The sequence below is a fragment of the Notolepis coatsorum genome (assembly GCF_963971535.1).
Source record: "Notolepis coatsorum genome assembly, chromosome: 18".
Taxonomy (NCBI): Eukaryota; Metazoa; Chordata; class Actinopteri; order Aulopiformes; family Paralepididae; genus Notolepis; species Notolepis coatsorum.
The window spans coordinates 97,173,148-97,187,652 of NC_140182.1; the positions used below are offsets into that span (position 1 = coordinate 97,173,148).

At 45.8% G+C, this 14,505-nt stretch overlaps 1 protein-coding gene across 1 annotated transcript in view; it reads right to left on the reverse strand.

Annotated features, from left to right (window-relative positions):
- Positions 1 to 7,414: 7,414 nt before the first annotated feature.
- LOC311245044 (potassium/sodium hyperpolarization-activated cyclic nucleotide-gated channel 3-like) overlaps positions 7,415 to 14,505 on the reverse strand; it is a gene marked incomplete at both ends in the record, with an annotated part of 34,142 nt that continues 27,051 nt past the window's right edge. Inside the window, one exon of the mRNA XM_084334805.1 lies at positions 7,415 to 8,964. Within this exon, the coding sequence (XP_084190931.1) occupies positions 7,415 to 8,964 (1,550 nt within the window). The remainder of the gene's footprint in view (positions 8,965 to 14,505) is intronic.

Here is a 14,505-nt window from a genome sequence, read left to right on the forward strand (position 1 = left end):
AATTCTCTAACCGGTCGCAATAATATCGCTTATCGCGATATTTTCGGGGGCAATTAATCGCCCAGCAAAATGTGTTATCGTGGCAGGCCTAGCCAGCGCTATGTTATGCGCTCTGGGCACCTTGAGATGCTTGAGGAGGATGGCATATTTATAAGGCTCGTCGTGGACATCGGACATTATAGTCTCTAAACACATGCGTAGTTCCGTGTACTGTGCTCTGTCCTCACGCGTAAAGTCTGGGAACGTCGGTGTTCCAAGGTAAGACGCCATGGATGGCTGGGACACCGATGAGCGTAGGGGGAGAGGCCTCCTGGGCGAGTCTCCCCGTACGGGTGGTCGTGGGTTAGTGCTGGGTGGGTACCAGAGGCCGGGCCCCCAGGTGCTGCTCCTCGGTGCTAACTGTGTATTAAACTCAACCCTGGTTTGGGTCGGGGGTTCGTAACGCAGTGGCTCGGGGCTGGGGTCGGGGCTGTACTGGGCCTCCTGGTCCAAGATAGGTTCGTGCCGGTGGGCTTGATGTCCTCCCCCGTCCTCCGCTAGGTCCTGGAGTCTCTTAGTTCGTTTCCCGGCGACGTAGGCGGGATCTTCCCGGTAGCTGGGTCCCGTATAGACTGGTCGGGGAGGGGGCTCGGCGACGTAGGCAGGTTCTTCCTGCTGGCTGGGTTCCGTGTAGATCGGTCGGGGAGGGGGCTCGGCGACGTAGGCAGGTGCTTCCTGTTGGCTGGGTCCCGTGTAGATTTGTCGGCGAGGGGAAGGTGCCCTCGACCCGTGTCGTGATGATCTCCGGGAGCTCCGTGTGGAGGAGTGGGGGGTCGCCCTCTGGATCAATTGCTCCACCGTCTGCGCCTGCAGCCGGTCTCTTTCCATCTCGCGCTGTGCATTGGCGGCGTCGCGCTGTGCATCGCGTTGCGCGTTGGCGATGTCGCACTGTGCATCGCGTTGCGCGTTGGTGTGGTCTCGCTGTATGTTCTCTTCAACCTGGAGGCGCCTCTCTTCCAGTCTGATAGTCATCGCTGTATCAGCCTGGAGGCGACTCTCTTCTAGTCGGATGCGTTCTCTTTCCACTGCAGAATGTTCGCGCTCACTCTGTTGTTGCGCTTGGAGACGTTCGCGCTCCACTGCAAACTGTTCGCGCGCACTCTGTTGTTGCGCTTGGAGGCGGTCGCGCTCACCCTGGATACGGTCTCTTTCGGTTGAAGCTGTCAGCGTGGCGATGAAGGCTTGCGCCAGTCTCTGGTCGGCCTCGCTGGGGGATGACACTGATGGAGGTGATCGGGCGCTGACAGGGCTTGGGGGAGACCTATTCTCTTGGCGCGCTCCGAGGTCTAGCTCTTGAGCGCGGTACTCTTCTCTTGGTTGCGCGCCGAGGTCTGTCTCGGGTACGCGCTCTTGGGTTGGTTGTGCGCCGGGGTCTATCCCTGGAGCGCTTTCTTTATCCTGGGGCGCTCCGGGGTCTATCCCGGTGACGCTGTCTGGAGGTATAGTCACGTCATGTCCCGCTTGGTCCCCCTGTGAGCTAAGTCAGTTTCGTTTGAACCCACTGGGGTCTCTACTGGCAGGGCCGCCAAGTCTATAGGAGTGGGCATGCTTAAACTATCTGTTTTATCCGTATTTAACGTCTTTTTAGATAAGCTAGGGGGTAAAACGAAAGCGAAGTCCTCCAGGTAAGGAGGTGGCTGACGTTTGCTGCAGGCGTTCTAGCTTGGGGGAGCCGTTTGGAGAGTGTCCACCGCTGGCCATGTCAATATTAATATTATATTAAATATTACTGATACCCTCCGGCTCGAAGGACCAATTGTAACTGAGGGGTTACAAAACCCTGACTGTATTAAAGATTGTGATAGATTAAACCACTGCTAGGTATGTACTTTAATTACTGGCCAGACAGTACATCGAATATAGATGGTGAACACTCACAAGAACACGGCATTGACAAAGAAATAGTATTTGAGGGTATTTTATTATTATGCAACATTAGGTTACAGAATGAGAATTAGGGTTGCGCTTGTATGGCGAAGAATATGCATAAAGTCAGTCAGTAGCATGAGTCACTGGGAATAGCAGGATTCCTACGATGGGTCTAGGTTGACGCCACCTGGTGTCTAATAGCAATTATAGAAGGCAACGCTGGTACCGCCTGGAGACACTGGGTTCCCTCCGGGGTTGTAAGGCCTAGAGGGTAGAGGAATGTTCGGATACTCAGTCTGATTCAATGAAGAATAAAGGGACTCCACATACAGGAGTCAGTCCTTGTAAATCCAACGATCAGCAGCAAAAGCAATAACTGTAATCCAAATGCTCGATAGCAAACGATGATAGCCAGCCAGCCTCTGTCCATGAGGCCAGCCCGAGTGTAATCCTCACGAGGTTGAATCCCAAACGATAGTGGAAATCAACTAGGCTCTTCTCCGGGTAACACGTTCCAAATCAATATAATCCAACCAGTAATGGTTCTGCAATCGCCGCCGCTGGTTCTCCTGTGCACAGGCGGTGCAGGAGCAGGTGGAGACCAGGTTGCTGGTGATGTAGGGCTTGACCCGAGAGACGTGGAACACCGGGTGGATGCGTCGGAGGGAGTGAGGGATGGTGTAGGGACCGATGTACAGAGACAAGAGCTTCTTGTAAGCGACGTTGAGGGGAAGGTCTGCAGTCGACAACCTGTTGGCCGACCTGGTACTCCGGGGCCGGGGATCGGTGCCGGTTGGCGCTCTTGGTGGTCCGTGCAGTCGCGGAGTTCCAGAACCGACGACAGCGGTGGCGGTGGGCCTGGACAGATGGTACCGACGCTTCAGCCTCCTGGAAGGGACATAGAGGTGGCTGGTACCCCAGGGAGCACTCAAATGGCGACCGGCCGGTGGAGTCGTTGACCATGGCGTTCAGCGAATACTCAACCCAGGGCAGGTCCTTGCTCCAGGAGGAGGGGTGGAGAGAAGACATGCAGCGAAGAGCCGACTACATGCTTTGATTAGCCCTCTCAGCCTGTTCATTGGACTGGGGATGGTAGCCGGACGTAAGACTGACCGTGGCCCCAATCCCAGCACAAAAAGCTTGCCAAACCTTGGACTTGAACTGGGGGCCACGGTCAGACACCACATCCTGGGGAAGGCCGTACAGGCGGAAGACGTGGGTGGTTAATAGTACCGCTGTCTCTGCGGCGGTCTGAAGCTTGGCCAGGGCTATCAGTCAAACTGACTTCGAGAAACGGTTTACGAGGGTCAGGATGACAGTGTTTCCCAGGGAAGGGGCAAGACTGGTAACGAAGTCCACAGAGAGGTGGGACCACGGACGACTGGGCACGGGGAGAGGCTGCAGCAGGCCTGATGGAGAGTGATGGGCCGCCTTGTTCCATGCACAGGTAGGGCAGGCAGAGACGCCACCAGATCCATCGACGTAGGAAAGACAGTGTTCTTTGTGCCCCAGGATGACAAGCGAACTGGCTAGCATGGCCCCACTGCATGACCTCGGTCCTGAGGGCATCCGGAACGAACAAATGCCCTGAGGGTCCAGTCCGGGGATCAGGCTGGGTGCGCTGGGCTGATGATTCTCAGCTGTGCCTTTTCCCAGAAGTGCAGGGAGTGAATGGGACAGACAAGGGGTTAGAGACAGACACAGGGGTGTGTGAGGGAGACAGAGAGGTTTGTGCAGGTGAAACCATAACACTAATACAGTCAACACTTGTAGGTTTATATCTTAATCTGATTCAAATATCTCCGTACATTTGTTTATAAACCTAACCCTAACCGTAACCTCACTGGAGACGTCACACCTAACCCCAACCTAAGATAGAGATCACTTGGTGAAATACAGTGAACATTTGGTTGTTGATATCCTAATCTTTTTAAATTATTCATCAAAAACTAAATGCACACTCACCATGGCATGGATGCCACACAGGAGTTACCGGTAATTAAAAGCATCATTGGTGTCCTTAAAAACTTGGCATCTCATGTATGAATCAATTTAATGTGGAATAACTTGATCAGATTAACAGTCTTTGATTAAGGATAGTTTACTGACAGAATGACATGTTGCAACACAGAGAGATCTAGGTTACAGCAATGGCCCTAGCCCAGATTTCTGTAGAATGGCGAGATAACAAAGTATTTATACAGTAGACTAAGTGGAGAACTCACATACATTGTATGAATTATAGATGTGATGTACAGAGATATCTGGATAGGATAATGACATAGAGATAGATATGATTGGTAATGACGTAAATATATGAGTGAAAGCTTTGTGTGAGAAGGCTGTGTGTGTGTGTGTGTGTGTGTGTGTGTGTGTGTGTGTGTGTGTGTGTGTGTGTGTGTGTGTGTGTGTGTGTGTGTGTGTGTGTGTGTGTGTGTGTGTGTGTGTGTGTGTGTGTGTGTGTGTGTGTGTACGTGCGTACAGTATGTGTGCACAAGTTGAAGGTTATGTGTAGAGAGAGCAAGGGGGGGTAGTGTGTGTCTGGGAGTGCATGTGTGTGTGTGGATAGTAATAGAGAGAGAGATAGTGTTTTTGCATATGTGTGTTAGAGAGAGAGAGAGAGAGAGAGAGAGAGAGAGAGAGAGAGAGAGAGAGAGAGAGAGAGAGAAAGAGAGAGAAAGAGAGAAGTGTGTTGGTACATTTCCCTGTCACAAGCCCTACTTGAATGCTAACCTCATCGGAGCTCACGCCCCATCTTAACCACCCACTGGACGTGGTGCACAGTACATGATATACCAAGTATTATTTATTATTATTATTACTTAGTGAGTTCCTGCATTCATGGTACCTTTTCCTCCCACATTTACCAACCTGATGGAGAATGTACATATAAACCAGAAAATGTGATGTCACCGTTTTCCCACATTTAACGAAACATACCATATTAGACCATGTGATACATGAAATTGAGTATTGTATTGTATGTACTGCTCTGACCTATAGCGGCTTCGTTTCAAACAAAGGAGTTTTTTTTTACCATGCATGCATGGTACTGTAACTGGTATTGTTACATATTCACCCAGCCACCATACTTCCCGGCTTACATTTTCATTGTAATAAATCATAGAAGGGAATAATAGATAATAATCCTGTCTGTTCTGAATGTTTACACTAGTTGACACTATGCGGTAACAAATTATCTATAATCCAGATTAAGCTCTGTGACTTCAGACAGCATTCTATCAGATACGACATCACGCCACACGATATGCACTGCGAGAAATCAACCGTTAGACAGGGAGCATCATTGACCATAATGTGATTTTTTTATTGCATTTAATTCAATAGCTAAAATTAAATATGCCTAACATAGTACATAGGTGAGAGAATCAATAAATCTGGAACGTAAAAAGGCATCAACATTTTAAATAAATAAATAACATATGAATGATACATTGTGAGACCACGCCCCTCTCCATTGGCCCCCCTTCCACCTCAAGTAAAATGCACTCAAGGTAATGTGATATTCAACCCATAGCCGTGCCTATGCAGGTGCTGTGGTGGTGGTGGTGGTGGTAGGGGGGGGAGGGGGGGGATTGGAGGAGAATAGTAATGAGGGATTGATCAGGCCCAGTCTCAGTGACTGGCTGGTGACTGATGCTATCTCTATTCCCTACACAGGATCAGAGTCATCACACCCAGGCCTCTTGCCTTGCTGCCCGGGCGCTCAGGCAGGGCCCTCAGGCAGGCTCAGTAACTAGGCAACTGGAGCCACTGGACGGGAGCCTCCAGAGGTGCCACCTTGTGACTGACCGGCTAATCTCAGTTCTTGGTGATGGGTCAGAGGTGAAGAGGACAGTACAAAATCTAAACACATGAACTTAAGAGACCAGAAGCACAATGGAAGATACCTAGGACTCCGGTGCACTGACCTTTAAATAAAAATTAAATAAAATCGATCTTTAAAAAAAGAAAAAGAAAAAAGCAATCACTGATAGACTCCTTATTGATTCAGCATAGCCTCGCAAGCAGCATTTTGTTAAGATGTCGAATCTTGTGATCAAACAACATACAATAAAAGAGGTAAGTATGCAGCAATATGATCCTCGAGGGTCTTTCGTCGACCGCGTGTCCAAGTAACCCCATTTTTAGCCCTTTGATTGGTGCAAGAAACATTCAGATCAATCTTAGTGCATTCACTGGCTTTAGGACGTTTGATTATCCACGATAGATATACACCTACAGTAGCCTGAATACTTGTTCGATTTACCTAAAACCACCTCACTCATCCACTCTTGAGAACAAGGACGAGTACTTTTGATTCACAGTCCCCTCTAATATAGCCATAAAAGCGCAGATTATTGCATACAGTGCTAATGGCACACACACACACACACACACACACACACACACACACACACACACACACACACACACACACACACACACACACACACACACACACACACACACACACACACACACACACACACACACGCACAGACCTCTGCTCAGGCATTACATTCTGTGCCTTCATTATCCTCGAAGGGAAATGAGTTGGCATAAATTGTGTGTGTCTCTCAAAATGCCAGAGCAGTTTGTGAAGGACAGGATGGAGCTGTGTGCACTGTTTCTCTTTCAACAATCATTTCCCCAGAGTCCTGCTCACAGGAGTATAACTAGTTAATCCTGGCTGCCCCCACAGTCTAGCAGGACTCCACATTCCAACACCTTCACATCCAACGGTTATCTTTTTTAAAGCAGGATACTTGCTCTCGTGATAGATTGACATTTGCGTTACATTCACAACTTCAAGTCATCTGGACTGATCTGTGTCATCGAACCCTTTTCGGGGGTGTGTCCAATATTGCTGAAAACAAGATCTTGGAAGACATACACTACCATTGAATAACATTTACAGTAGCTGGATCTGGGATGTTACCAAGGTACACAGTCTGATTTATCCTTGAATATTCCTCAGGGTGTCTTTACATTCACACAACACACTCTATACAAAAAAAAATTAAAAATAAACAAAAATAAATAAAAAGGAATTTTTTTGGGTTCCATTCAAGACTCAATACAATTGCTGATTATGTTGGAAGTAAAAGGGGTGTCGCTAGAGGAAGGTTACATAAAATTGTCTGGACAAGAGGAATGAAACAAATACCTATAATAATAACAAATCACAGAGTGAGGTTATAATACAATACATAGAGCGATTGATACTTTCATGAGGTTGTACATATTCATCGATAGATGTTACATTTTATTTTATCACCATATTCAAAGTAGCAATGTCCTGTAGAAAAAATACCACCCATACCAGCATTGTCCCTTGCTCTCTGTCCATTCATTCGGAATAAAAAATAAATAAATTATTGATCTCCAATACAATCCCACACCCTCCTACTTAAAAACAAACAGAATACCAGGGATAAAAACAATGCCATTGAGGAAGAAGTGTTCCCATAGTCCAGGCGTTAGAGGAGGGTGTGTTCTAGCCTCACAAGTTGGAGGGGAGTTTAGAGTGTCTGTGTTCTGTCTCTGACATCCTCGCTGGGGATGCAGGGTGGGAGGACTGGACGCCCAGAACCTGGTTCTGAGGTTCCGGCCCTGAGTGCGCCCGACTCAGGGGTGCGGCTTGACCCGGGATGGGGCTGTAGGATTTACTACTGGCCAGGGGGGAGGAGAAGGGGCCAAAAGGTCCCCTGGACCCCTCTGAGAAGTGTCCTGAGGCCGGAGACCCTCCCTGGGACAGAGGGCTGTGAGAACTTGAGATAGTCTTTATTTCCTGGGTGAAGAGATCCAGCAACGACTCGGCTCTCTCCCTAGTGGGGCAGGCCATCCTGACAGGGTACGAGGTCTGGGGGCTCAGGGGGATGCGAGACCCCATGGTGCTGGGGAGCTCACTGTGGTACATGGTCCTGGCCCTCACAGGGCTCTGGATGTTGGGACTGGGGACTGGAGGGGTGTAGCAGGGGGAGCCATCACGTGAGCCATACTGGGCCAGCGAGGCCAGGGCTGAGTGCTCTGGGACAACCTGGGGCAGGAAAACAGACTGCAGGCCAGCCACAGTGTGCTGTGCCAGGGAGGAGGGAGCCCCGAATCTGGTCCCAGCTGCTGGCTGCTCTGACAGGAACCCACCGGAGAACTGGACGCTGGGGATGGAGGGACAGTGAGGGGGGCTCAGACCACTGGATGTTCTGGCCACTCTGTCATGACTGGACCCCATCTGCTGAGAGCTGGCGTGAGAGGAGTGCTGCTGCAGCTGGCTTAGGATGGGGCCGACTGAGCTGGAGATCAGAGGGCTTATGGTGGAGGCAGAAGGGTATCTCGCTACGGGCCACCCTGCCGCCCCCTGGTGGAGATAGCTTACTTGATGTGGTGAGGCAGGCATGGCGCCGTGGGGAGGCTGCGAGTGGAGCTGGGCCGTGCAGGTGGACGAGAGGTGGGCCTGACTAATGGGGAAGACTGTGGACATGGCGGGTTGGGGTTGGTGAGCAGGCTGGGCCACAGGCTGCACGTTGCTGGTGAAAGTGGGCCGGGAGCCCAGTGTGGGTGATATGGGGACAGTGTGGAGATGCTGTGCTCTGAGGGAGGCCAATATGGGAGTGTCGACCCCGGAGTGGAACCTGGTGGAGCTGGCTGGAGAGCCGGGCCCCGACCCACCGCCACTAGCACCGCTTGCCGCTACGTGGACCCTTTTTGGGTGTCCGGGTGGGTCTTTGAAGGGGCCAGAGATGGACAACGGGTGGTGGAAGAGCATAGGAGGCAACTGGGAGTGGTGGGCCAACGCCAAGGCCAGAGGGGTGGTGGCGGCGGCGGCCTGGAGGGGGGCCTGGATCAAAGGGGCCCAGATGAGAGGGGTGGGCGAAGGGGACGACGGGGCGGGGCTCATGGTCTGGGTCGCGGTGGTCTGGCTCATCCGGGTGCACTGGGCCATGTTACGGTCATGCTGGACTATTCTCTGTATGATCTCGTTCTCCTGTATGTCGAGTGTGCCTGAACTCTGGTGATGCTGGACTTTGTGTTGAAGAACAGAGTTTCTCTTGCCTGTTAAAAGAGGAGAAACAGTCCCATGTCATCTTCACACTGCTTTTAATTCTTCAAGAGAATGCTAGTGGGAAATGGTATAATTACGAGGGATCATGAACATAATGCTATCATCTCAGGGCAGAATGACATCCTGGGCCTTTACCACTGAGTGCTGCAGTATGTGTTAAAGTGTTGCATGCCTACATGTTAAAGTGTTACATGCCTACATGTTAAAGTGTTACATGCCTACATGTTAAAGTGTTGCATGCCTACATGTTAAAGTGTTATGTGCCTACATGTTAAAGTGTTACATGCCTACATGTTAAAGTGTTACATGCCTACATGTTAAAGTGTTGCATGCCTACATGTTAAAGTGTTACTTGCCTACATGTTAAAGTGTTGCATGCCTATTGCCTACATGTTAAAGTGTTGCATGCCTACATGTTAAAGTGTTACGTGCCTACATGTTAAAGTGTTACATGCCTACATGTTAAAGTGTTACATGCCTACATGTTAAAGTGTTACGTGCCTACATGTTAAAGTGTTACATGCCTACATGTTAAAGTGTTACGTGCCTACACGTTAAAGTGTTGCGTGCCTACATGTTAAAGTGTTGCATGCCTACATGTTAAAGTGTTACATGCCTACATGTTAAAGTGTTACTTGCCTACATGTTAAAGTGTTGCATGCCTACATGTTAAAGTGTTACGTGCCTACATGTTAAAGTGTTACGTGCCTACATGTTAAAGTGTTACGTGCCTACATGTTAAAGTGTTACATGCCTACATGTTAAAGTGTTGCATGCCTACATGTTAAAGTGTTACGTGCCTACATGTTAAAGTGTTACATGCCTACATGTTAAAGTGTTACGTGCCTACATGTTAAAGTGTTACATGCCTACATGTTAAAGTGTTGCATGCCTACATGTTAAAGTGTTACATGCCTACATGTTAAAGTGTTACATGCCTACATGTTAAAGTGTTGCGTGCCTACATGTTAAAGTGTTGCGTGCCTACATGTTAAAGTGTTACATGCCTACATGTTAAAGTGTTACATGCCTACATGTTAAAGTGTTGTGTGCCTACATGTTAAAGTGTTACGTGCCTACATGTTAAAGTGTTACGTGCCTACATGTTAAAGTGTTACATGCCTACATGTTAAAGTGTTACATGCCTACATGTTAAAGTGTTACATGCCTACATGTTAAAGTGTTGCATGCCTACATGTTAAAGTGTTACATGCCTACATGTTAAAGTCTTACATGCCTACATGTTAAAGTCTTACATGCCTACATGTTAAAGTGTTACGTGCCTACACGTTAAAGTGTTGCATGCCTACATGTTAAAGTGTTACGTGCCTATATGTTAAAGTGTTGCGTGCCTACATGTTAAAGTGTTACATGCCTACATGTTAAAGTGTTACATGCCTACATGTTAAAGTGTTACGTGCCTACATGTTAAAGTGTTACATGCCTACATGTTAAAGTGTTACATGCCTACATGTTAAAGTGTTACATGCCTACATGTTAAAGTGTTACATGCCTACATGTTAAAGTGTTACATGCCTACATGTTAAAGTGTTACGTGCCTACATGTTAAAGTGTTACGTGCCTACATGTTAAAGTGTTATGTGCCTACATGTTAAAGTGTTGCATGCCTACATGTTAAAGTGTTACGTGCCTACATGTTAAAGTGTTGCGTGCCTACATGTTAAAGTGTTACATGCCTACATGTTAAAGTGGTACATGCCTACATGTTAAAGTGTTACATGCCTACATGTTAAAGTGTTGCGTGCCTACATGTTAAAGTGTTACATGCCTACATGTTAAAGTGTTACATGCCTACATGTTAAAGTGTTGCGTGCCTACATGTTAAAGTGTTACGTGCCTACATGTTAAAGTGTTACATGCCTACATGTTAAAGTGTTACATGCCTACATGTTAAAGTGTTACATGCCTACATGTTAAAGTGTTGCATGCCTACATGTTAAAGTGTTACATGCCTACATGTTAAAGTCTTACATGCCTACATGTTAAAGTGTTACATGCCTACATGTTAAAGTGTTACATGCCTACATGTTAAAGTGTTACGTGCCTACATGTTAAAGTGTTATGTGCCTACATGTTAAAGTGTTACATGCCTACATGTTAAAGTGTTGCGTGCCTACATGTTAAAGTGTTACGTGCCTACATGTTAAAGTGTTGCGTGCCTACATGTTAAAGTGTTGCGTGCCTACATGTTAAAGTGTTACGTGCCTACATGTTAAAGTGTTACGTGCCTACATGTTAAAGTGTTGCGTGCCTACATGTTAAAGTGTTGCATGCCTACATGTTAAAGTGTTATGTGCCTACATGTTAAAGTGTTACGTGCCTACATGTTAAAGTGTTACATGCCTACATGTTAAAGTGTTACATGCCTACATGTTAAAGTCTTACATGCCTACATGTTAAAGTGTTACATGCCTACATGTTAAAGTGTTACATGCCTACATGTTAAAGTGTTGCGTGCCTACATGTTAAAGTGTTACAATCCTACATGTTAAAGTGTTGCATGCCTAGATGTTAAAGTGTTACATGCCTACATGTTAAAGTGTTACATGCCTACATGTTAAAGTGTTACATGCCTACATGTTAAAGTGTTGCGTGCCTACATGTTAAAGTGTTACATGCCTACATGTTAAAGTGTTGCATGCCTAGATGTTAAAGTGTTACATGCCTACATGTTAAAGTGTTACATGCCTACATGTTAAAGTCTTACATGCCTACATGTTAAAGTGTTACATGCCTACATGTGAAAGTGTTACATGCCTACATGTTAAAGTGTTACGTGCCTACATGTTAAAGTGTTACGTGCCTACATGTTAAAGTGTTACATGCCTACATGTTAAAGTGTTACGTGCCTACATGTTAAAGTGTTGCGTGCCTACATGTTAAAGTGTTACATGCCTACATGTTAAAGTGTTGCGTGCCTACATGTTAAAGTGTTGCATGCCTACATGTTAAAGTGTTGCGTGCCTACATGTTAAAGTGTTACATGCCTACATGTTAAAGTGTTGCGTGCCTACATGTTAAAGTGTTACGTGCCTACATGTTAAAGTGTTACATGCCTACATGTTAAAGTGTTGCGTGCCTACATGTTAAAGTGTTACATGCCTACATGTTAAAGTGTTGCGTGCCTACATGTTAAAGTGTTACATGCCTACATGTTAAAGTGTTGCGTGCCTACATGTTAAAGTGTTACATGCCTACATGTTAAAGTGTTGCGTGCCTACATGTTAAAGTGTTACGTGCCTACATGTTAAAGTGTTGCGTGCCTACATGTTAAAGTGTTACATGCCTACATGTTAAAGTGTTACGTGCCTACATGTTAAAGTGTTACGTGCCTACATGTTAAAGTCTTACATGCCTACATGTTAAAGTGTTACGTGCCTACATGTTAAAGTGTTACATGCCTACATGTTAAAGTGTTACGTGCCTACATGTTAAAGTGTTACATGCCTACATGTTAAAGTGTTACGTGCCTACATGTTAAAGTGTTGCATGCCTACATGTTAAAGTGTTACATGCCTACATGTTAAAGTCTTACATGCCTACATGTTAAAGTGTTACATGCCTACAGGTTAAAGTGTTACATGCCTACATGTTAAAGTGTTACATGCCTACATGTTAAAGTGTTACGTGCATACATGTTAAAGTGTTACATGCCTACATGTTAAAGTGTTACGTGCCTACATGTTAAAGTGTTACATGCCTACATGTTAAAGTGTTACGTGCCTACATGTTAAAGTGTTACATGCCTACATGTTAAAGTGTTACATGCCTACATGTTAAAGTGTTACATGTCTACATGTTAAAGTGTTACGTGCATACATGTTAAAGTGTTACATGCCTACATGTTAAAGTGTTACGTGCCTACATGTTAAAGTCTTACATGCCTACATGTTAAAGTGTTACGTGCCTACATGTTAAAGTGTTACATGCCTACATGTTAAAGTGTTACGTGCCTACATGTTAAAGTGTTGCGTGCCTACATGTTAAAGTGTTGCGTGCCTACATGTTAAAGTGTTACATGCCTACATGTTAAAGTGTTACATGCCTACATGTTAAAGTGTTACGTGCCTACATGTTAAAGTGTTACATGCCTACATGTTAAAGTGTTGCATGCCTACATGTTAAAGTGTTACATGCCTACATGTTAAAGTGTTACATGCCTACATGTTAAAGTGTTACATGCCTACATGTTAAAGTGTTACATGCCTACATGTTAAAGTGTTACATGCCTAGATGTTAAAGTGTTATGTGCCTACATGTTAAAGTGTTACGTGCCTACATGTTAAAGTGTTGCGTGCCTACATGTTAAAGTGTTGCGTGCCTACATGTTAAAGTGTTATGTGCCTACATGTTAAAGTGTTACATGCCTACATGTTAAAGTGTTACATGCCTACATGTTAAAGTGTTACATGCCTACATGTTAAAGTGTTACATGCCTACAGGTTAAAGTGTTACATGCCTACATGTTAAAGTGTTACATGCCTACATGTTAAAGTGTTACGTGCATACATGGTAAAGTGTTACATGCCTACATGTTAAAGTGTTACGTGCCTACATGTTAAAGTGTTACGTGCCTACATGTTAAAGTGTTGCGTGCATACATGTTAAAGTGTTACATGCCTACATGTTAAAGTGTTACATGCCTACATGTTAAAGTGTTACGTGCCTACATGTTAAAGTGTTGCGTGCCTACATGTTAAAGTGTTACGTGCCTACATGTTAAAGTGTTACATGCCTACATGTTAAAGTGTTGCGTGCCTACATGTTAAAGTGTTACATGCCTACATGTTAAAGTGTTACGTGCCTACATGTTAAAGTGTTACATGCCTACATGTTAAAGTGTTACATGCCTACATGTTAAAGTGTTGCGTGCCTACATGTTAAAGTGTTACATGCCTACATGTTAAAGTGTTGCATGCCTAGATGTTAAAGTGTTACATGCCTACATGTTAAAGTGTTACATGCCTACATGTTAAAGTCTTACATGCCTACATGTTAAAGTGTTACATGCCTACATGTGAAAGTGTTACATGCCTACATGTTAAAGTGTTACGTGCCTACATGTTAAAGTGTTACGTGCCTACATGTTAAAGTGTTACATGCCTACATGTTAAAGTGTTACGTGCCTACATGTTAAAGTGTTGCGTGCCTACATGTTAAAGTGTTACATGCCTACATGTTAAAGTGTTGCGTGCCTACATGTTAAAGTGTTGCATGCCTACATGTTAAAGTGTTGCGTGCCTACATGTTAAAGTGTTACATGCCTACATGTTAAAGTGTTGCGTGCCTACATGTTAAAGTGTTACGTGCCTACATGTTAAAGTGTTACATGCCTACATGTTAAAGTGTTGCGTGCCTACATGTTAAAGTGTTACATGCCTACATGTTAAAGTGTTGCGTGCCTACATGTTAAAGTGTTACATGCCTACATGTTAAAGTGTTGCGTGCCTACATGTTAAAGTGTTACATGCCTACATGTTAAAGTGTTGCGTGCCTACATGTTAAAGTGT